The sequence below is a fragment of the Caenorhabditis remanei genome, chromosome II (assembly GCF_010183535.1).
Source record: "Caenorhabditis remanei strain PX506 chromosome II, whole genome shotgun sequence".
NCBI classification, from domain to species: Eukaryota; Metazoa; Nematoda; class Chromadorea; order Rhabditida; family Rhabditidae; genus Caenorhabditis; species Caenorhabditis remanei.
In genome coordinates this window covers 6255419-6276471 of record NC_071329.1, presented here as the reverse complement: position 1 = coordinate 6276471, position 21053 = coordinate 6255419, and the positions used below count along the sequence as shown (strand labels likewise).

General features: G+C 40.9%; 6 protein-coding genes across 6 annotated transcripts; 3 read left to right on the top strand and 3 right to left on the bottom strand.

Annotated features, from left to right (window-relative positions):
- Positions 1-1515: 1515 nt before the first annotated feature.
- On the bottom strand, positions 1516-3946 carry GCK72_004850 (uncharacterized protein; the record flags this gene model as incomplete). Its single annotated transcript, XM_003092149.2, has 4 exons — positions 1516-1713; positions 2303-2565; positions 2690-3100; positions 3865-3946. The coding sequence occupies 4 exons, from the start codon at positions 3944-3946 to the stop codon at positions 1516-1518; spliced, it is 954 nt and encodes a 317-aa protein (XP_003092197.2).
- A 419-nt stretch (positions 3947-4365) lies between these two features.
- On the bottom strand, positions 4366-7916 carry GCK72_004849 (uncharacterized protein; the record flags this gene model as incomplete). Its single annotated transcript, XM_053724914.1, has 8 exons — positions 4366-4509; positions 4582-4846; positions 4918-5013; positions 5245-5565; positions 5613-5911; positions 6952-7109; positions 7161-7284; positions 7782-7916. 8 exons carry the CDS (start codon positions 7914-7916, stop codon positions 4366-4368), a joined length of 1542 nt encoding a protein of 513 aa, XP_053589108.1.
- Positions 7917-8395: 479 nt separating this feature from the next.
- GCK72_004848 (uncharacterized protein) lies at positions 8396-11469 on the bottom strand (the record flags this gene model as incomplete). The annotated part of the gene is made up of 9 exons (XM_003092151.2): positions 8396-8509; positions 8565-8669; positions 8747-8972; positions 9023-9375; positions 9422-9660; positions 9737-10808; positions 10887-10993; positions 11044-11356; positions 11407-11469. The coding sequence occupies 9 exons, from the start codon at positions 11467-11469 to the stop codon at positions 8396-8398; spliced, it is 2592 nt and encodes an 863-aa protein (XP_003092199.2).
- Positions 11470-12057: 588 nt separating this feature from the next.
- GCK72_004847 (uncharacterized protein) lies at positions 12058-12838 on the top strand (the record flags this gene model as incomplete). Its single annotated transcript, XM_003092138.2, has 3 exons — positions 12058-12107; positions 12160-12513; positions 12559-12838. 3 exons carry the CDS (start codon positions 12058-12060, stop codon positions 12836-12838), a joined length of 684 nt encoding a protein of 227 aa, XP_003092186.2.
- A 2131-nt stretch (positions 12839-14969) lies between these two features.
- On the top strand, positions 14970-18795 carry GCK72_004846 (uncharacterized protein; the record flags this gene model as incomplete). Its single annotated transcript, XM_003092147.2, has 6 exons — positions 14970-15138; positions 15246-15556; positions 16111-16289; positions 16475-16850; positions 17708-17905; positions 18475-18795. 6 exons carry the CDS (start codon positions 14970-14972, stop codon positions 18793-18795), a joined length of 1554 nt encoding a protein of 517 aa, XP_003092195.1.
- A 1018-nt stretch (positions 18796-19813) lies between these two features.
- Positions 19814-20945, top strand: GCK72_004845 (uncharacterized protein; the record flags this gene model as incomplete). The annotated part of the gene is made up of 4 exons (XM_053724913.1): positions 19814-19999; positions 20048-20179; positions 20245-20464; positions 20824-20945. The coding sequence occupies 4 exons, from the start codon at positions 19814-19816 to the stop codon at positions 20943-20945; spliced, it is 660 nt and encodes a 219-aa protein (XP_053589107.1).
- Between the last annotated feature and the right edge of the window lie 108 nt (positions 20946-21053).

Below are 21053 nucleotides of genomic sequence, written 5' to 3'. Positions count from 1 at the left end.
GTGGCCCGTGAATAGGGGGCTCCGCGACAATTCACAACTGCGACATTCCGCAACTGCGACATTTCGCAACTCACGTAGGTTTCGCAACTGCGACACTTCGCAACTGCGACATTTCGCAACTAGTCATTTCGCAACTGCGACGTTTCGCAACTACGACATTTCGCAACCACGACGTTTCGCAACTACACCGTGGTTGCATATTGGGGTCAGTTGAAAATGTTGAGTGTATCGAAGGGTCTACGGACATATTTGAAAACAATTAAATAGAAGAAAAAGTTGTCTGACCCGTTTTCTGACCAACTAGGTTAAACTATTGCTAGTTCTATAGTTGCGAAACGTCGTGGTTGCGAAATGTCGTAGTTGCGAAACGTCGCAGTTGCGAAATGACTAGTTGCGAAATGTCGCAGTTGCGAAGTGTCGCAGTTGCGAAACCTACGTGAGTTGCGAAATGTCGCAGTTGCGGAATGTCGCAGTTGCGAATTGTCGCGGAGCCGAATAGGGCACAGTGCCCGCAAAAAGGGCCACTAGGCCCAGTGGGCACTAGTTGGGCACAGGTTGGGCCACAGGTTGAGAGATAGGAAATACGTGGTGGATGTGGGCACAGGTTGGGCGCTTGGTAAGGCTGGATGGGCACAGCATGGGCACGGAGTGGGCACAAGTTGAGAAATCGCGCTCTACTGCACACTCTGATTTTTCGTCACAATTTTTCTTATTTATTTCGTTTGTTTTACAATTTTATCGTCTTTCAATTTCATGCTACTTATTCAAACAGAAGATGAAAAAATCTACACTCATCAGGTAAGACAGTAGTTTTTTATTTGTTTTTGTTCAATTTTCATGAAATTTCAGCTGTACAAAAGATTATTTCCACAACACAATAATCATCATCAACTACGCTATCCAGCTGCTCACCTTCTTCTATCTTTCGCCGTCTTCTATCTTTAAATTTTTTGCATTTATTCTGAATTTTTTGTTGTAATTTGAATATTTATAGTTTTCACGAAAAATTATTTCCTTCTTCTGTATTCCTATTCTCCATCTCATAGTTTGACAATTTTAGTTTATTTTACCCTATTACTTCTCATAATTACTGAAATTATTATTGTTTTGTGTTTATATTTGACAAATAAATAGTAGAAAGTACAAAGATGTGTAATCTGGTTAACTATATTGCTGAACGGGAAGGAGCAAAGGGAGCGGAATGCCGCGCTTTGTAGCGAATCTGGGCACTTTGCCCATCGAGCGGGCTATGTGGCCCTGAAAATGGGCATAGTGGCCCTTATGGAATGGGCCACCATGCCCATTTTCAGCGCCACATGGCCCAATTTGAGGGCACCTTGGCCCAAAAATACCTGAGTTTCAGGTTCAAACGAATATCACTTTTTTCAATTTCTCTTTATTATTTTCAATTCACAAGAATGTACACATTTCGAGAGTGAGAAGAAGAGGTATAAAACTTTTTCCGAGACAAAAGTTTTGGAAAAAATAAGAAAGAATGAATACGATTCCATTCAGCTACTTATCAATCGAATCCTCCTGAGTCCTCTTCTCTTGTCTCTCTCCCTTTTCCTTCTCCTTCGGAGTCGCTTCGTCTTCAATCATTGTCGCCACCTTCTCCTTCTTCTCTGGATTCGATTGTGGCTGGTTTTCGGGTCCCGATGTCGGTTGTTTCGTCTCTCTCAAAGATCGCTTCGATTTCTTCGAGTTGGACACCTGAAAACCATTTTATTCCAAAAGAAATGTGTTCTGGTTTCAAAATGTCCCCGTTTTGAAAATGGAGGTTCTCAACATCACTAGATTTGACTAAGGAATTTCGGGACCTCCCAACATTAGAAATTTCTAGTTTGGTTATCAACTTTGGCGGTTTTCAGTGGAACATTATCAGATAGAGTGTGCCATAGTAATTCTGATTGCCACACCAAGAAGAATTTTAGTGGATCATACATAGTAAGGGTAGAGCTTTATTTTTGTACTTGACAACTTTTTTGTACGTACGTAATTTCTCCCTCAAATCGTCCCATTTCAGTGCAAATTAGTGCAATTTTGAGCTGTCGTCTTAAAATGATCATAACTCTCTAGGAAGTGTCCGTACAAAATAGTTGTCCACTACAAAAATGGAGCTCTACTTTTGATCTGTATGATCCATTAAAAATGGTCTTTGTGTGACAATCAGAATTACTATGACACACTCTCAAAGTTGGTAATTTTTTGTCCGGTACTGTAGCTCCTGTTACGCTGTATTTCTGCTAGAAAAGCTTGTGCGAAAACTCCATAACCCGTTAAAGTAGGACCCCCTCCATACCTTCTCCTTATCAGGCGGAGGTTGACACTCGACACTCTGCACCGACACCGTATTCTTATTCTTCTTTCCCTTGCCCTTCTTCTTTCCGGATTGTTGTTTATTCTTCGCCTGCGACGGCTTCTTCTCCAACTTTCCACCTTCTCCCTCTCCAGTCGGATTATTCGGATCGTAGGCGTCGAAGCAAGCCGACGCGTCGGTAGTCTTCGTGTGATCGTCGTCGACCATCTCGATACGAAGTGTGTTTTCGTGTTTGTAGTCGGTCTCTGGAAAGAGCGCATTTGTTAGAAATCTGAAATCGTGGGGATTCTGAATCTGTAATCAGATTTCTGTAACCAAGAGACTGATTCGTTTCAAAATCTTTCAGAATCCTCATCTTCCTCAACCAACCCTTCTCTTCCACTGTTCCTTTGGTATTCTTCCCCTCGTCCGCATCCTCCGTCTTCTTCTTCTTTTTCGAATTCTTCGCATTGGCTATTTCCTGAGCGATACTCTCCGTCGTCTTCGTCTCTCCGGTAACTGACAACGTCGTCGACATCTTCTTCGCCAGCGGATACGCGGCAGTACCATCTGAAACAGCTTTGGCGCCCCCAGCCGCCGCGTTTTCCGGATCGTGAGTCGTGATGCCTCCAGTCGTTGTTGTTGTAGTGGTGGTGCCAGTGGTGGCGGTGGTGCCAGTTGTTTTGCTACCAGTTCTTCCGGTTCGCCCACCTTTCTTGCTCTTTGCATCTGTTTTCTTCGGTTTCCGTGCACACAGTTTGCCGCAGTTTGTCGCCAAGGTGATGGCGAGGACAAGGCAGCCTGAAATGTGAGGAATCATGAGTGGGAGGAGTGACTGTGGAAGCGGCTACGTCTGTACAGTACCGCCCAAAAGGTTTTCAACTTTGGCGGTTTTCAGTGGAAAATGACCAACTTTGAGAGTGTGCCAAAGTAATTCTGATTGTCACACCAAGAACATTTTTAATGGGATCATACAGAATTAGGGTAGAGCTCCATTTTTGTAGTTGACAACTTTTTTGTACGGGCACTCCCTAGCAAGTTACATATCGACAAAGTAATTTCTCCCTCGAATCGACCAATTTCAGTGCAAATTAGTGCGATTTTTGGGCCGTCGTCTAAAAATGTCCATAACTCTCTAGGGAGTGTCCGTACAAAAAAGTTGTCAACTACAAAAATGGAGCTCTACCCTTGATCTGTATGATCCATTAAAAATGTTCTTGGTGTGACAATCAGAATTACTATGGCACACTCTCAAAGTTGGTCATTTTGCACTGAAAACCGCCAAAGTTGATAACCTTTTGGGCGGTACTGTATGACTTGTCTGTCTGTTTATCTGCATATCCGAATGTCCAAAGTATCTATATTTGTTATATCTATCTGTCTGTCTAGTCCTACTCCGCCGGCCCCGATGTCCGCATGTCTCTGTGTTCATAAGTCCGGATGTCCGCAGCGAAACTTGAATTCCTTGTAAGCCCAAAGTCTCACCCCATCCTCTATGTCCCTATCTGTCTGTCTGTCTGCCGCCCACGCGCATCACAATGTCCACCCCCCTCGTGAAAACTAACCGCAGTGTGTGACGAGAAACCAGAAGATTTTTGCCCACAACACTAACGAAGCTGAACAGATCCAAACAAATTCCATCATCATTCGAAATGGCCAATTATATTTCTCGTAGTACAAGAGAACGTAATGATCTTCAGCAGTGAGATGAAGAGATTAGGAGATTTTCTGTCGTTTTTGCGAAGAATCGGGAATCGTTTTCGATTTTGCTTCTTTTTTTCTGTTCCGATTTTTTGGGAGTCGGTTGGACTCGTTTTTTATGGGGGGTCACGGCGGAAAGTGGGAGGGATTGGTAAAATGGGAATTGTAGTTTAGAGAAGATTTCGGTTCACGTGGATATTGAAAAAATTAGCATTTGGCTCCGCCCACAAACTGACAAATCGTGTCGAGACCCAAACTTCTGAATTTCAGAGTTCACGGTAGCATCAGACTTCAGAATCTAGTCAGAATTCAATAAACATTCATATTTTACTAATAATTTGAATAACAGGTAACACAAAATTCTCCTATAAATTAGATCTATTGCATCGTTCCTCTGCATCGTCATGTAGTTTGTACGCAGGCAGATAATGCTCTTTTCCATCGGATGAAACGATTCGAAGTGCCGGGTGTTTGACTGTGTTGTCGCGTCCGCCAAGCGATGTGTATCCCTGTAAATATTTCAAAATTTTGAATTTTACTTTCGTAAAATCTGATACATTAACGCCTACCGTACCCCTTACCTGATCATAAAGTTTGCAATAAGGTATACACAATCCTCGAAGCATATGCCATACATCAGTATACGTCCAATTGAGAATCGGACACACTCTCAACACTTTCGGCCAATCGGAATCCGTCCATTCGACTGGAGTTTTCATATATTTTCCATTCGGATCCGTCGCTCGACTTCCCATTAGCACCGGAATAATGGAGGGTCGTTGTTTTTTCAGCGCGGCGAGTCCGGTTTTCAAGGGACCCGGAAATTCGAGTACTTGGATGTTGTAGCTGGAAAATTGTGGATTGTCTGTTTGTCCATTTGTCTGTTTGTCCAGACATCCGGATGTCTTGAAACCTACAATTTAGCTGCATCAATAATGAATTGAGTGGCTTCTGGAAATTGATCCTCCACCATGATATGGAATCCTTGAATCGGTGTCGATGGACCGTATTTTCTGAAGAATAGAATTTGTTAAAAGATGAGATAATTTATGAGACGATCAATAACCTCAATAACTATCATAATCTACAGTAACTTGCGGATGAAGTACAGTAATCTTGTTTACTAAAGAAGAGTACAGTTACCGTAAACAACCGTAACCTAGCTTGCTTGCTTTTGAGCTACCGTACCCTCCGTATCCTACCGTAATCTAAATTTTAAACTCCCGCCAAAAAACACAACTTACTCATCAACTTTCAGTCTCAATAAATGCAGCAAAACAGTGCAATCTTTGCCTCCATTAAACGAGAGCGCAATCTGTTCCAACGGATATTTCTCCACAATTTCCTCGACAATCTTCTCGGCTTCCTCCAGTTTTCGAACGAATTCCATATGATTTTCATCAGTTTTTCGAGATTTGAATGATTTCCATTTGGTTACTGTATCTGTCCATGCGTGCGTATCATAGTATACAACGTGTCCGATGAGAAGCTCACGGAGAGCCGCGAGCACGTCTTTCATAGATTCAGATGACTCTGATTCAATTGTTAACTTCGTTTTGAAGAACCTGAAAAAGAGAAATTTATGCTGAAAAACGCGCCAAAGGTGCCCCACTTATTTTTCAGCTCTGGATAACTTCCAATTTGTACACTTCTCTCCTCAAATCTCGTCGCCAAATCAGTCAATCTTTTCGAGAAATCGAATTCATCCAAATCCGTATAAATTGTATCGAAATACATCGATTGTCTCTCTTCGACAGGGAACAGTTGATCCTGTAACTCGTCGAATGCTCGCTCACAAAACTTCGGGACACCCGGCAAAGCGACGACATTGGCGACACGGACGACGGGAAATGTGCTGATGCGTCCGTCGACTTTTTGGGTTCCCCACAGAAGTTGCGACATTTTTGGAATCTGGAAAACTTAGGGAATTGGTGGAATTCGGGAGAGTTTAAAAACGCGTCAAAGGTGAGCCAGGCACGGGTCAGGCTCAGGAATACCGTGGTTGCCATAGCTACAGTACCGTCCAAAAGGTTGTAAACTTTGCCCGTTTTCAGTTGAAATTGTCCAAGTTTGAGAGTGTGCCATGGTAATACTAATTGTCCCATCAAGTAAATTTTTAATGAATTATACAGAACAAAGATAGAACTCCATTTTTGTAGTTGACAACTTTTTTGTACGGGTACTCCCTAGAGCGTTTCATATCGTCAAAGTAATCTCCCTCAAATCGACCAATTTCAGTGTAAAATAGTGCAATTTTTGAGCGGTTGTCTTAAAATGACCATAACTTTCTAGGGAGTGTCCGTGCAAAAAAGTTGTCAACTACAAAAATGAAGCTCTACTTTTAATCTGTATAATTCATTAAAAATCTACTTGATGGGACAATCAGTATTACCATGATACACTCTCAAAGTTGGCCAATTTCAACTGAAAACGGGCAAAGTTTACAATCTTTCGGGCGGTACTGTAGCAAGATTGAAAGATAACTTTTATGAATTCAAATTTTTCCGGGCAAGAAAAGCTCGCCCCGCCCCCAAGCGGCAGCCACGCCCACTCCCATTTCAACGCGCCGTTCAATTTTTGGTCACTGAAATGGGCGTGGCCCCGCAATCACGAAATATCTGTAAAATAACCGAAAAAGATCAAACTTCAACGAAAAGAAAACGCGGTCAAACCCTATATACCAGTGCCAGACAAAAAGTGATAATGGCGAGATGTCGACGAACAGAAAAGAACAAGAATCGTGTATCACGACGTGGCCTTAACCGGCGGCGGAGAAAACCGTTCGTCTGTGTTCCGTGCGAACTCTCTTTCTCTCCGTCTAGACTTATCATCATCAAAGTTCATCAAAGTACAGTATAGTGTCATGTAAATAATATAGTTTGCTTATCTCTCTGTTTGTCCGGATGTCCAGCTTCCCAGTCTGGCGCACCTTCGACGCTTCTTTCACTTACCGTACACAACTTTTCCGTCACCATTCTCACAACCTCTTCAATCCCCTCACCAACGCCTTCCGCCTTTTTCTTATCAATATATGATGGTAGAAATCGATCGACCGCCTCTCGAATCTCATTCGAAAAGTGTAGTTGATCTGTGAACGCGTGGGCGAGACCTGAAAATGGACATCTGGATTTAGCCAGTTGCGACACACAGACAGACATACCCAAGTACGTTTTGTCGTCATGAGTCGGTCCGACACCTCCAGAAGTGATCACATAGTCGTACGCGCCGGATGCTGTGTGCACTTCTCGCGAGATTTCGGAAATGTCGTCGCCAACGACGGAAATCTGTAAGAAATGGAATTAAAACGCGTCAAAAGGCGCGCCAGTTCGAGAAAATTTCGAACAAAATTAAAGCTGGCGTTCTCTCGGCGCGTTTTGATAGGTGTTCGAAGAGACAACGCGTCAAAGGGCGCGCCAGTTTAGGCATTTTTCAAAGTTTATGCAATCTGGCGTATCGTTAACGCGTTTTTAAGAGTTTTCGGTACAACTTTTACAAGAAATGCGTCAATGGTACGCCAGAAATTACAAGAACATTAGATTTCTACTAAACTGGCGCACATTTGACGCATTTATTTCAAAAAGTTCCGATTTTGTGATTGAAAATGCATCAGAGATGCGGCTAAATTGAATGTTTGTCAACTGGCGCGTTATATTTCGTCACTATCTGATTTTTTGTGTTTTAAACGCGTCAAAGACACGCCAGTTCAAAAGATTTTCTTATTTTTCGTACCTGGCGCACCTCCGACGCTTTTTCTCAAAATTTCACAAAGCAAAAAACGCACTTTTTTAATATTAACACCCAATTTATGCAGTCGTTTACACAGAAAATGTGAATTTGTGTCTCTCGTCGTTCCCTTCAGAATCTCATCACCAATCACCACGATCGCCGCCGTTTTCCTCTGTGTCGTTGATGGCATTCGGGTTCTGAAGATGGCGCGCATCTCTTTTTGAAAAATTCGACATAAAAACCGATGAAAAATGATCGGAAAGAGGACAGAAGACGAGAAAAATATAGTGTATTTGGTAGAAAATCCAATTTTAGGCTCTAGCGAAAAATAAATGAAAAGAATTAAACCCAATGACAAAAATTGATGAAAATCCATCATTTTTATCATATTTTCCTTGTCTCAATATTGATTGATTGATAAGAAAACAAAGCGGAGAAAAGGCTAGATTGTAGCTTCTTATGTGGGGAAAAGACAGGAAAAATCGTGGATGAAAAATAATTTAAAATCGAGGGGAGAGGAAAATGTTACTTATAATTGTGGTATTTATATGAGAAAGAAGCATTAAAAAACAAATAAATAATCGTCGATATACACAGAAAGAAAAAATGAAAGAAACCGTACGTAAAATTATACAATTAAAACAGGGCAAAACATGAAAAAGGGGAGCTTTACACCGAGTAAGTCATTTCTACAATGTCACGAGCGATATTTTTGGAGGCATCGCTTTGAGCAGCATCCTTGAGACGGGCGGCAATAGCGGCGAGATTTCGGTTCTTGGCGAGCTGGAAATATTAAATTTGAAGACTTCGCTGAGTGCTAAAAACTTTAAAAACTCACTCGAATAACCGATGAATCACCCCACATCACAGTGACGATGGCTTGGAGAAGACGGGTGATAGCATCCTCGCTGACAAATCCAAATGAGTCCACTGTCTCGATTCCCTGGAAATAAACATTGGTCAAATTTCACTAAAATGGTCGCGTTTCTCAGGTAAATCGACTCTTTTACAGCCACTCACCGATATGATTGCTCTCATGTAATCCTCTTTAGGTCCCAACTGCTCGACCTTCTCCGACTGCTGGAGCAGTGTCAGTGACCAATTAGCGAGCGCAGTCGCTGCAGAATGTTGGAGAACTGCTTTATCACTGAGAACTTGTCGAAGCACTAATGGAACCAAGATGGAGAGTTCATTCATTCCGAACAGTTGACGACCTGCTGGGTGTGCGAATGCGTTTCCAATGCATCTGAAAACATAATTTTTGAGAAAATTGAAAGAAATCGGCTAATTTCTTACCGACAAACCATAATTTTCAGTGGAATATCAGTCGGATCCGAAACCAGAATAGCAATTAATCTTTCAGTGAGATCTTTTCCTCTTTCTCCCTCGCAGAAGTATGAATTGAGAGATTTATAAGTGAGTGCCACTCGGAAGAAGTCCAAAACTGGCACCAAGTGCTCTACAGGCCATTGGAGAGCCGTTTCAAATGCGGATTGGGCGACATCAGAGGAATAGTTCGAGGACGGTGAAAGTACGAAGAGTTCCTCAAGACAGTTGATTTGATCTGGACCCAACTGCAATGCATCCTGCTTCTCATTGAGCTCCTTCAACTTCGCAACCGCTTTCTCGCCTTTTCCAGCTAGTCCAATCTGTAACAATTCAATAGAGATATAACAATTAACGTCCAAAACTCACAATATAGTAATCAGGCACCGGTACGAGTGGTCCTCTCGGTTTCTTCTTATCCTGAGGGAGCGATGAGAGCGGGACGGCGTGGGCTCCGGTGTTCTCTTTGGAAGCACGGTATCCACCATCACCAGTGAGTGGATCACCAGAAAAACCACCGTCAGCGCCTCCAGAATGAGATCCTCCTGGAACGTATCGTCCTGACCCAGTGAACGGGTCGGCAACGTTTTGGACATTGTTTGAAGCACCTGGAAGTTAAAATTGGCAAAAAAACGGTAACTTTTCGAACTTTAGCTAAAAATTAGATGTTTTTCAACTCCTTACCTCCAGGGACATATCTTCCCGGTCCAGTGAACGGATCCTCATAACCAGCCTGTGCGGCGCCTGCCCCTCTCGACAATTTGTCCATTTCCTGGCTAATCATTCCAGCCAACGCCGGAATCACACTGACTGGCAATCCCTTTCTCTCGACAAATCGTTGAGCTGCGAACTCCGGACTCTCGTTGACGTTGAATGGCATCTTCATATCTTTCTCTCCTTTTCCAATGCTAACACTCAAAGCATAATCGTATTCCTCTCCGTCAACATGTATCTTTTTACCCGTTTTGATATCATAAAGACGTGCTTCTGGAACTCGTTCTTTGATGAACTTGGTAATCTCTTCCAGATAATGCATGGGCAAATGGTTTTCTTGAATGAATTCTTGAGCACAAAGTCCTGGATCGGTGCCCTTTCGATAATGAAGATCGAGTTGTGTCGGTCGGTCGTCCACATCCACCTTGATAGTGACAACTTCAGCTTTATCCTCCTGGATACGTTCCAGCTTGGTAGACATCTTCGAAACGACTTCTGCATCGAACGCATCTCGGACTTCTTGCGGTGCTTGACGCTCCGGATCATTCGACATGATATAGATCCTTCCATCACTTCCGGCAACTGCAATATCGGAATTCGGGAGCACTTTTGCATCCCAAGTCGACGCTGATGGCATCTGGATAACTTCTTCCGACGCAATCGTCAGCCTTCCGCCTGATTTCGAATGCATAGCCCAGAATTCCAAAGTACCGTCCTCGCCAGTCGTCAAAATGTGTGAGTCGCTCAAAGTCATGCTGTAGATGAAGTCATGAGCACAAGTAGCAAATTTTCCGAGAACTGAGCCAGATGCAACGTCCCAGTGAATAATGTGTCCATCGTTTCCAGCTGATAAGAAGTGATCCTTCGAGAGAACTGCGAGAGCGCGAACGACATCTGTGTGTCCTTTGAAGATGGCGGCAGTTTCGTTGCGATTCCACAAACGAATCGTTTTATCAGCAGAAGCGGTCAGATAAGTATCCGGAAGATCGGGGAATGAAGCAAGCGCCCAGACGGATAGAGTGTGACCAACGCATTTCAGTACCTGAAAAATAGATTTTTGAGAGAAATAAGACACTTTCGATGAAAAATTGAATCTTCATCAAATTTCTGAAATGCTTACCGTGAAACTTGACTTGTTCAGCTCTGCAATCGGGAAAATGATCACATTCGAATCCCAGGATCCACTGAGCATATGTGTCGCTTTCTGGTTGACGTGCAAACAACAAACTAAAAACATTTACACATTTTCTATCACAATTTTTTTTTTGAAAAATTACCGTTTTGAGTGTGTTCCGTGAAAATTGTGACTGGTTCTTGACTTCCAGATGCATAAACTGCGATGGATCCGTCTTTTCTACCGACAAAAAGCCTCCATCCGTCTTCCAAATCAGCGTAAGCGATAGAATTGACGACGAGCGTTTTTGGTTGAGTGAATGCGAGCGTTTTCACATATTTTCCTGCTCTTTTACCCCACCACTGCACCGTCTCATCACGACCGCCCGATATCAAAGTGCCCGAATCTGTGAGCGCAAGGGACTTCGTGTCCGACTTGTGCGCCTCCAACACTTGCCCAATAGCGTATGATTTAATCTGGAACTTGATTAAAAGGTATTTTCTGTTTCTCCTTTCGGAATACTCACGTTTTGAATAGATGATGGCGATGAAGTGTCCATCGCCTCTTCGGTTAATGCTGAATCTGCCATTTTCTAAAAAAATTCAGTGAAAATCAGATGAAATTGGCTGAAAACGCTGGGATGTTTGCTACGAAAAAACGATGACGAGAGTTTGCAACGACACTCCGAAATAACGGCGGGGACTAACATTTCCACGGCCGCGGCCATTTAAAGGGCGGGTATTTAAAATTGAGTTTTTTGAGAAGACAATTTTTAATTTATTTTATTTTCTGAGGTTTTGATGTGTTTTTTTGACATAAAGTTGATAAAATTACACAAAATTCATTTTGAGTATTTAAAATTTTTGTTAGTACAAGGTAGTGTTTCTTTGTGAGCAGACAAACACAATATGAACCTTTGCAGGTAATGAAAAGCGATTGAAGGAGCATTGTATGTCAAAAATGATACAGAGAATCAAACATTTTCTTTTAATTATAAAGCGCAGTTGAAACATTCTTGAAGTTTAGAAAAAATCAAGTGAAAATCATTTGTAGACATATTTCTTATTGTTAAACTACGGTAGTTTTCCAGCTGTGCAGACACCATCACGTCAAAACACACCATTTTTCAAAAATAAATTCTCAATTTTAAATTTTCCCGTCCAAAAACGATCTGATAATGTCTGATTCTGGAGATTCAGATCACGAATTCGATGGTCTACGACTAGTGTGAGTCATTTTCAACAATAACAACTCATAAATAATCAATTTTTCTCTACAGAAGTCCCATAAAGCTCATCGAAACTGGCGACACTTCGAACCGTCCACTTGAAGATGTAAAAAATTTTGAAGCCAAGTTCACCGGGTCGTTTCTAGAGGCAAATCTGTTTGGAGCGTTTAAAAATGGTGGTTTTGGTGATCAAATTTCTTCGGAAGACGACGAGAAATCGACAGATGATAAGGAAAAGGAGGAATTCGTAGGGCTCGATTGGGATGCGACGAGAATTTTCAAAAACTTGGCGTGTCCAGAGAATAATCAGAGCGAAAATTCGGTGTGCGTTCTTCGTCTACACGATATTCTGACTAAATCCGCATCAGGGACGCTGAAAATGACTAGGCAGATGATAAATTGCGGGTTTGTTGCTTCAAAGTTGACTATTTTCTGAAATCTTATTTCCAGACGCCTCATCAATCGGTATTCTCCCCAACAGCGTCGTGATTTCGGCTTCGAAGATCCTCAAAACGTGAAAAATCTCGTTCGAATGATCAAATCTCTCCGTGCAAGTACTGAGTTGATGCTAATCGAAATGGATGACCTGCAGGAGTTGATCAACCCGAAATTCCACACAAAAGAAGGGAAAATCTCTAATTATTACCGAAATGATTTTTGGTTTGCCGGAATTGCGGCCACATTGGTGACGATTCCGATCGCTGTGTACGCTTATCGTAGATATTTTTAAATTCTATTCTCTTGTACGATTTTTTGCATGTTTTTAGTAGTTTTGTTTTGTTTTCTCATGTTTATTGTCGGCTTTTGTGATCCAAAAATGTTAAATTTTAGTTTTTACTGTACATTTTTAAATTGAAATGTGAGACTTTTGGAAAATTCATCAGTAATATTTCAACTTTCCCTTCTCTTTCATGTTTTCCATCCTAAACACGTCAGTTTAAACTCGAAATGTGTCCTGACCGCCTGTTCTTCCTGATTCTTCACCTTCTCCTATCACTAAGATCACACTTCAAACGTCAAACTTCCCCGAAATAGGCTCCGCCCCTCTCTCTTTTCGCTACCTATCTTTCTCTTTTCCACCACTCAAAAAAGCAAAAGTTTCTCCGTCAGTCTCCACACGACGGAACCACGTGTTTCATCTTCACTACGCACTTCTTTTTCATCTGACTGTCTGCGTCTTCCACTGATTTCTACTGTCTCTCGCCACTTCTTTTTCTATTCTGAATTGAAACATAGTGTGGTGAGAAAAAAAAGAGGGAAAAAGTTTGTGTACATAGGCTACTACTGATGAGGTTTGTGTCGCCTAGAGGGAGTTTTTGTAGTTTTTGGGCAATTTTCGAGATTTTTCAGCGAATTTTGATCACAACTTGCGTAAAATCACTGTTTTTGGTGGAGTTGCAGACCCGATGCATGCAATTTCGAGTATTTTTTTTCAGAATTAAAACTAATTTCTTATTATTTTCGATTCCAGGTACACTTTTTATACAGGTTTCAACTTAAATTTCCCCTAAAATCAACACTTTTTGTACTCTTTTCCTCTCAAAATTTCTAGTAATCTCTAGTTTTGTGTACTTTACTAGAGGCTAGCCAGAGACTACTTCAATAACTTTCTCTGTGTGAGTTTTGGTTTATTTACGAGTTTTTTCTCTTGGGAAATTTCGGTTCAATGGGGTTGAAAAGTGAGGTTTTTCACCTAATTTTCAAATTTTCAGTGAAAAAAAACTGTCCGAGATTCCAGATATCCAGATGTCAGAATAGTTGAATTCCTGAGCCGAGAGAGCCTTTCTAACCATTTATTTTTCACTCCAAACCAACATTTCCTTTCAAAAATCGTCGTTTCCCAAATACCTTTTCCTTATCAAAAAGACGTGTCGAATTGATGCTGACTACCGAAAGATTGAAATGATAAGGAAACGAAAAAAGAGAAATAGAGACTATTCTCGTTTTTTTTTTACTCGTCATCGTCTTCCATTTCACCTTGATTTTGACACGTTTTCGTTTTTTTTCTTTCGGTTTTTGGTTGAATGGTTCGGGTTTTAGTAGTGTTGACGATTCTGGAAAATATAAAACTTTACTCAATAAAACCGCTTTCCTTCGGCAAATCAATCATGAAAAATCTTTATTTGTGAAACTTCTGAAAATTGAGTTTTTTTTTTTTAATTCTGTATTTACACACACCAAGGAAAGAATTGTGGAAAACATGTGAAAGTTGGTTATCTCAATATTCAGAGTTTTTGCAAAAAAACGGGTATGATTTTCGGAGTTAGAATGTCCGAAAGTACCCAACAATTTCTATTAAATTCTGGATATTTTTGAAAAATTTCCAGTTTCAACCAGTTTTTTGCAACATCGCAATGACAAAATCGGACCTTTTTTGCACGATTACAGCACAGATTGAATCGTGATTTAACATGCTTCTCCCGGTCTCAGCTAAACAATACATGTGAGCCATATTAGCACGGCACACTTCTCACAACCGCGCTCCACCGAAATCGAAGAAAATTGTGTGCGAAATTGAGAGACTCAGAGAAAAAGAGACAATTTTCAAGGGAATTTCAGTGGAGCGCAGTTTTTTTTTCCATTCAGCACGTTTCCTCCACCTTCGATTCCCCATTTTCCTGGACATCTCCTCCTCCTAGATGTCTAATTTCAAAACGTTCTTTCTGTTCTGCTCACTTAGATAAGAGTGAAATGATTACGTCGTGAAGAGAGACGATTTATCAGTTATCAGTGATCAATTTCCGTGTTAGACAACCATTTTTCTATTGGTGTTGATTCGTTTTAAGCCGATTCTTCACGTGATTTTTCGAACCTTTTCCACTTAATTTATCGTATTTCAGACCTTCTTCCCCCTTCCAAAAATGACGATTCTCTCGAAAATTTGGGCACCATCAAATGGGATTCTTGGCACATTGCCAAGACATCAGATGAGACTCATCTCGATGACGTCATCAGCGAATGCGAAGATTTTCAAATCAGCAGAAGAGGCGGTGAAGGATATTCCAAATGGATCCAAGTTGTTGGTTGGAGGTAAGAGCACTCTGGACATCCGGAAACACAGACAGAAATTCCACAAACTGCAATTTTTTAACTGAAACTTGCTCAATAATCTCCTCACTAAAATTCCATTTTTCTAGGTTTCGGACTCTGTGGAATCCCGGAAAATCTGATCACAGCCCTCACCAAGACTGGTCAAACCGGCCTGACCTGCGTCTCAAACAACGCCGGAGTCGACAAATGGGGACTCGGTTTATTGCTTCAAACTCGTCAAATCAAAAAGATGATCTCATCGTACGTTGGAGAGAACGGAGAGTTCGCACGACAGTATTTGAGTGGAGAACTCGAATTGGAATTCACTCCACAGGGAACGTTGGCCGAGAGAATTCGCGCCGCTGGAGCTGGAGTTCCCGCTTTTTACACGCCAACTGGTTATGGTACACAGATTCAGGTGAGAGTGAGGAGATATCTGGATATACGGATGTATAGATGGACAGAAAATCTGAAACTGGAGAGAAAAAAGAATCTCGGACAGATAAAATTACAAAAAGACAACGGGTTTTCACAGATTCCAAGATTTCAGTCAGACATTGATACTTATAGATCTGAAAATGTAGACATCTGGACGCTAGGAGAGACAGACAGAAATTCCTGTATATTTGAATTTCTGGACATCTGGATATACATACACACAGACAGACCAGATTTTTCGGTTTTTAGAATGAATTTTGAGTATTTCAATTTTTTTTTCCAAATTTCTTTTGAAAAATGCAGATTTTTGGACCTTTATCACCCAAAATCACGAAAAAATGAAACAAAAACTTTGTAAAACCCGAAGAAAAAACATAAATTTTCCGAAAAATCCCTCCAAGCATAACAATATATACATGATAATCTGAATATCTGGACATCTGGACAAACAGACAGACCCAAATTCTGAAAATTCTAAAACCTGGACATCCGGACACCCAGACACACACCATATAACCAATTACCATTTTTCAGGAAGGAGGCGCCCCGATCAAGTACAGTAAGACAGAGAAGATGAAGATTGAAATCGCGAGTAAACCAAAGGAAACTCGTCAATTCAACGGAGTCAACTACGTGTTGGAAGAGGCGATTTGGGGAGATTATGCGTTGATTAAGGCGTGGAGAGCCGATACTTTGGGAAATATTCAATTTAGGTAAGGAAAATGGACTGGCAGGGGGACAGACATGCAGATAAATATTCCAAGATTTCAAAAATTGCAATTTGAAGTAATTACTGTTCAAATTCAACAAATTTTTGAATGCTTTTAATGTCATTTCCAGTCAATTTACAACAATTTAAATCCGAAAGTTCTCCCAGTTAACCTCCATTTGTTTCCAGACATGCTGCTGGAAACTTCAACAATCCAATGTGTAAAGCATCGAAATGTACCATTGTCGAAGTGGAAGAAATCGTTGAGCCCGGAGTGATCGCCCCCAACGACGTGCATATTCCATCGATCTATTGTCACCGTCTTGTCCTTGGAAAAGATTACAAAAAACCAATTGAACGACCAATGTTCGCTCAGGAGGGACCAGTCAAACCATCGACATCTTCTGCTGGAAGATCGAGAGAAATCATTGCGGCACGTGCTGCTTTAGAGTTTACGGATGGAATGTATGCTAACTTGGGAATCGGAATACCGACATTGGCACCAAATTATATTCCAAAGGGGATTACTGTACATTTGCAGAGCGAGAATGGTATTATTGGAGTGGTGAGTTTGGAGAGGATCGGGAGACATCTGGATTAATGGGATGACAGACAGACAGGCAGAAAATTCAGTTTAGAAGTATAGATTTTGACTCGAAAGGTGACAATTTTTAAGCAAAAATTGATGTGATTTCTGCTGGAAACCGGAAAACCGGATTATGGACGGTTTTTTATGCTCGTGATCTGAAAATTTCCGAAATGACAGACAATGAAATGACACAATGAGTCCCCACCGATTCCGCGGAAGAAATTTTCGATGGAAAAATTTTCGATGGAAAGTGGGCGGAGTTTCAAGTTGCAACTCCACCGCACACCTTTTTCCCGATTTAATTTTTTTCACAGGCTGCCTAATTTTGTGATATTTTTTTTCGGTAGAGAGAGTCGGCTTCTGTGACTCCTTAAAAAATCATACCGAAGCATAAAACTTCAAAAAATAAACGGATTCGGGACTTCTAAGTTTCAGGAAAGACTGTGCGGTGATGTTGCAGTTTAAACTCCGCCCACTTTCCATCGAAAATTTTTCCATCGAAAATTTCTTCCGCGGAATCGGTGGGGTCTCGAGCTAATAAATACAGATTTCAAGATAGAAATTGACGCTTTATTTCAATAGTAATATACAATTTTTAAACATTTTTCTGTATCAAAAACAGATTTTTCGTTTGAAAACTTGTAAAAATTGAAAAAAAAAGAAGTTTTATGACAAAAATTTTTTTGGTACAGACTGAACTCAAACCGACACCACAGTAGACATCCGGGCATACCAAAAGACAGATAGACAGTAATTTAGACATCCGGACACACAAAACGACACACTTCCCACCTCCACAACCCCCCAAAATCCAAAATTCCTTTGTTTTCCAGGGTCCATACCCAAAGAAAGGAACCGAAGACGCCGATCTCATTAATGCTGGAAAAGAGCCGATCACTCTTCTGAAAGGAGCATCGATCGTTGGCTCAGATGAGTCATTTGCAATGATTCGTGGATCTCATATGGATATTACTGTACTCGGAGCACTTCAATGCTCCAGATTCGGAGATTTGGCTAATTGGATGATTCCGGTTGGTTTTTAAGAAATAATTTTATGTAGGAATTTTGATAGAAATTGAGCCGAATCCTAAATAAGCTATTCTTGCAAAAAAAAATAGGCAGAGCTAGACGCTTCATCAGTGAACTGTGTGTCTTGGAAGTGATTTCTCACTGTCTAATTCTCTTTTCTTTTTCCATATCATCAAGTTTTATCAAAGCACAAAGAACTTCACTGATCACTGATCCAAAATTATCAGTGAAAAATGGGGAGAGAGGAAATGGAGGAATTTAATGATTGTGTAATCAGAGCACGTTTATAGTACGTAGAGGGGACATCTGGACAAATATAAGTACTGATAGACATCCAAAGCTACAGTAGACTCATGGACATCTGGAGATTGGGGCATCAAAAATCTGAAGAAAAAAGCGAGAATTTATTGAAAAATCCAGCATTCGATTGGAATAAAGCTCTCAAAATGATATAAAGTTGGCAAACCCAACTGCCGGGAAAGAAAGACATCCGGATACCCGGAAACACGTACAGACAGAAAATTCGCCTCAAACCGACCAACTTTCCCACCTAAATTATCATGTCTTTCAGGGCAAACTCGTGAAAGGAATGGGCGGTGCAATGGACCTTGTCTCAGCACCGGGAGCCCGTGTCATCGTAGTAATGGAGCACACTTCGAAGAACGGAGAGCCAAAGATTCTCGAGTCTTGCGAACTCCCACTGACCGGAAAAGGAGTGATCTCTCGAATTATCACAGATATGGCTGTATTCGATGTGTGCACAAAGAACGGATTGACACTGATTGAAGTACGAGAAGACTTGACTGTTGATGATATTAAGAAGGCCACCGCCGCTCAATTTAAGATCTCGGAGAACTTGAAACCAATGGGACAGGCGCCGCTGAATCAATAGATAATACTCGTTTTTGTGTTGATTTTGTAAATATCTTTTTCGTCATTTTCCCCATTTTTTCCTGTTTTAGCCCCGGAAAAATGAGATTTTTCTGGTTTTGGTGCTAAAAGTTTTTTTCTGTTTTCATGTTTTCTACCGGTTTAGGATTTGATTTCAATTTCAAGAACAAAAGTCTTTATTCAACATATTTTTAATAGTTTTAATGAATGAATCCTTTATTTTCAGACCTTCCACTGGTCATTCTGCAAGACACCAACCCTTGTTTTTATTTTTATTCTCTCCTCATTTTCTTCTCAACATGTTTTCCCATTTCCAAAACCCCAGAGCTCATAGATCAAGCGCTCCGTTCCCTCTGTTGTCCTCTTTTTTGTCTACTTCTCTATCTTCTCTTCATTCTCAACACTATTTCCCTAAGACACTACACTGAGACCTCGCCTCTATTTTGTTTACGATTACCAGTGTCACATAGAGAGAACCACTTCTGCAACTTTTTTCTGTTATTTTGGCAGTTTTTTCTTCTATCTTGGCAGTTTTGAGAGTTTTAGGTGCTCTAGAAACTCAGTTCTGCTTGATTTCTGCCGCGGAATTTTGTAGCTGTTGGGAAACCTTTTTCCTGCGAAAATCCTGGTTTTTACATGATTTCAGCAGGTTTAATATATCCACTGCACTTTTTAACCTTTAAAAACTATAAAAATCAGTAAAATATCGCATTAAAACACCGAAAAAAACGAATTTCCTGAATCTGAAAATTTTTATTGTTACAGTATTCGTCTTTGTGCGTCAAATCTGACACATCGTCCGTAAACACCGCCACGCAAAAATGCAGAAGTTAGTAAACAAATTTGCGGGAAGCTCAAAATTTTGAATTTAAATTTCCAGTTTTCGATTGTATTCTGATCGAATTTCTTCATAAATACACTTTTAAATTAGCAACGCTTTTTTCCTTCAAATTAAAAACTTCAAATTCATCATAGAACATCTGAAAATATCTTTAAAATCAACAATTTTCAGAGAACACATGGCATTTCTCGGCTACGGTGCTGCTGCCGCGTTGGGCGGTGCATTCATCTACGCAAATCTTCCGACATACTTGACAATTGGAGCCGTCGCTCCAACATTTGCTCATCTGGCCGCCGCCAAGCTGATTCCGATCAAAGGAAGTCTCAAAGAAATCGAAACTGTCGATAAGAAAGAGATTTTTACGGTGTGCTGCCATTTTTTCTATGAAAATGACAATTTCTGAATTATTCAGGCGGATGAGCTCTTCAAAAAGGGACCAATTATGGTAATGGCCGTCCGTCGTCCAGGATGTATGCTCTGCCGTCGTGAAGCAGCAGAATTGCACACATTGTTGCCATTGCTTAACGAGAAAGGCATTGGATTGGTAAGTAAAACTACCTGGCGCGCCGTCGACGCGTTTTGCTCTAAATTCACAATCTCCTCTTCCAGGCCGCAGTCGTGCACGAATCGCGTGGAGCAAACGAATTCAAATCGTATTTCCCAGGCGGTGACGTCTATTTGGACACCGAACGAACCTTCTACGGACCCAATGAGCGTTGGCTTCCACACTGGGTTGGATTCCTTCGTATTGGAACATATTCCAATGTTTACAAGGCGAAACAAGCGAAAATCGAGGGAAATATGGAAGGAGAGGGACGATTGTTAGGAGGTACGGTAGAATTTAGGTGATATTAATTGATATTTTTTTGACGAAGCTTTGTGAGATTTTGAAAAAAACGCGTCAGAGGCGCGCCAGTTGACAAACATTTAATTTCTGGATATAGGATATTTGACGCGTTTTTGATGACAAAATCGTAATTTTCTCAAATAAACGCGTCAAATGTGCGCCAGTTTAGTAGAAATCTGATGTTTTTTCTAATGTCTGGCGTACCTTTGACGCACTTCTTGTAAAAATTTAATCGAAAATTCTTGAGAACGTGTCAACGATACGCCAGTTTGCCTAAATTTCGGAAAAATGTCTCAACTGGCGTATCTTTGACGCGTTTTCTCACATTTCTCAAATTTCAGGAGTCTACCTCATCGCCAACAACAACATCGTCTACACTCATCTGGAAAAAGAGTGGGGAGACGCCGCGAACATCGACGAAGTTCGCGAAGCCGTCGAGAAGTTCACCACGAAAATGAAATAAATTATTGATTGATTGCATCATTAATTGTATATTTCTCGTTACATTTTACCTCTGTAAATTACTAGTTATCACTCATCTCTTTAAGTGTCTTCCATTTTTATAATAATT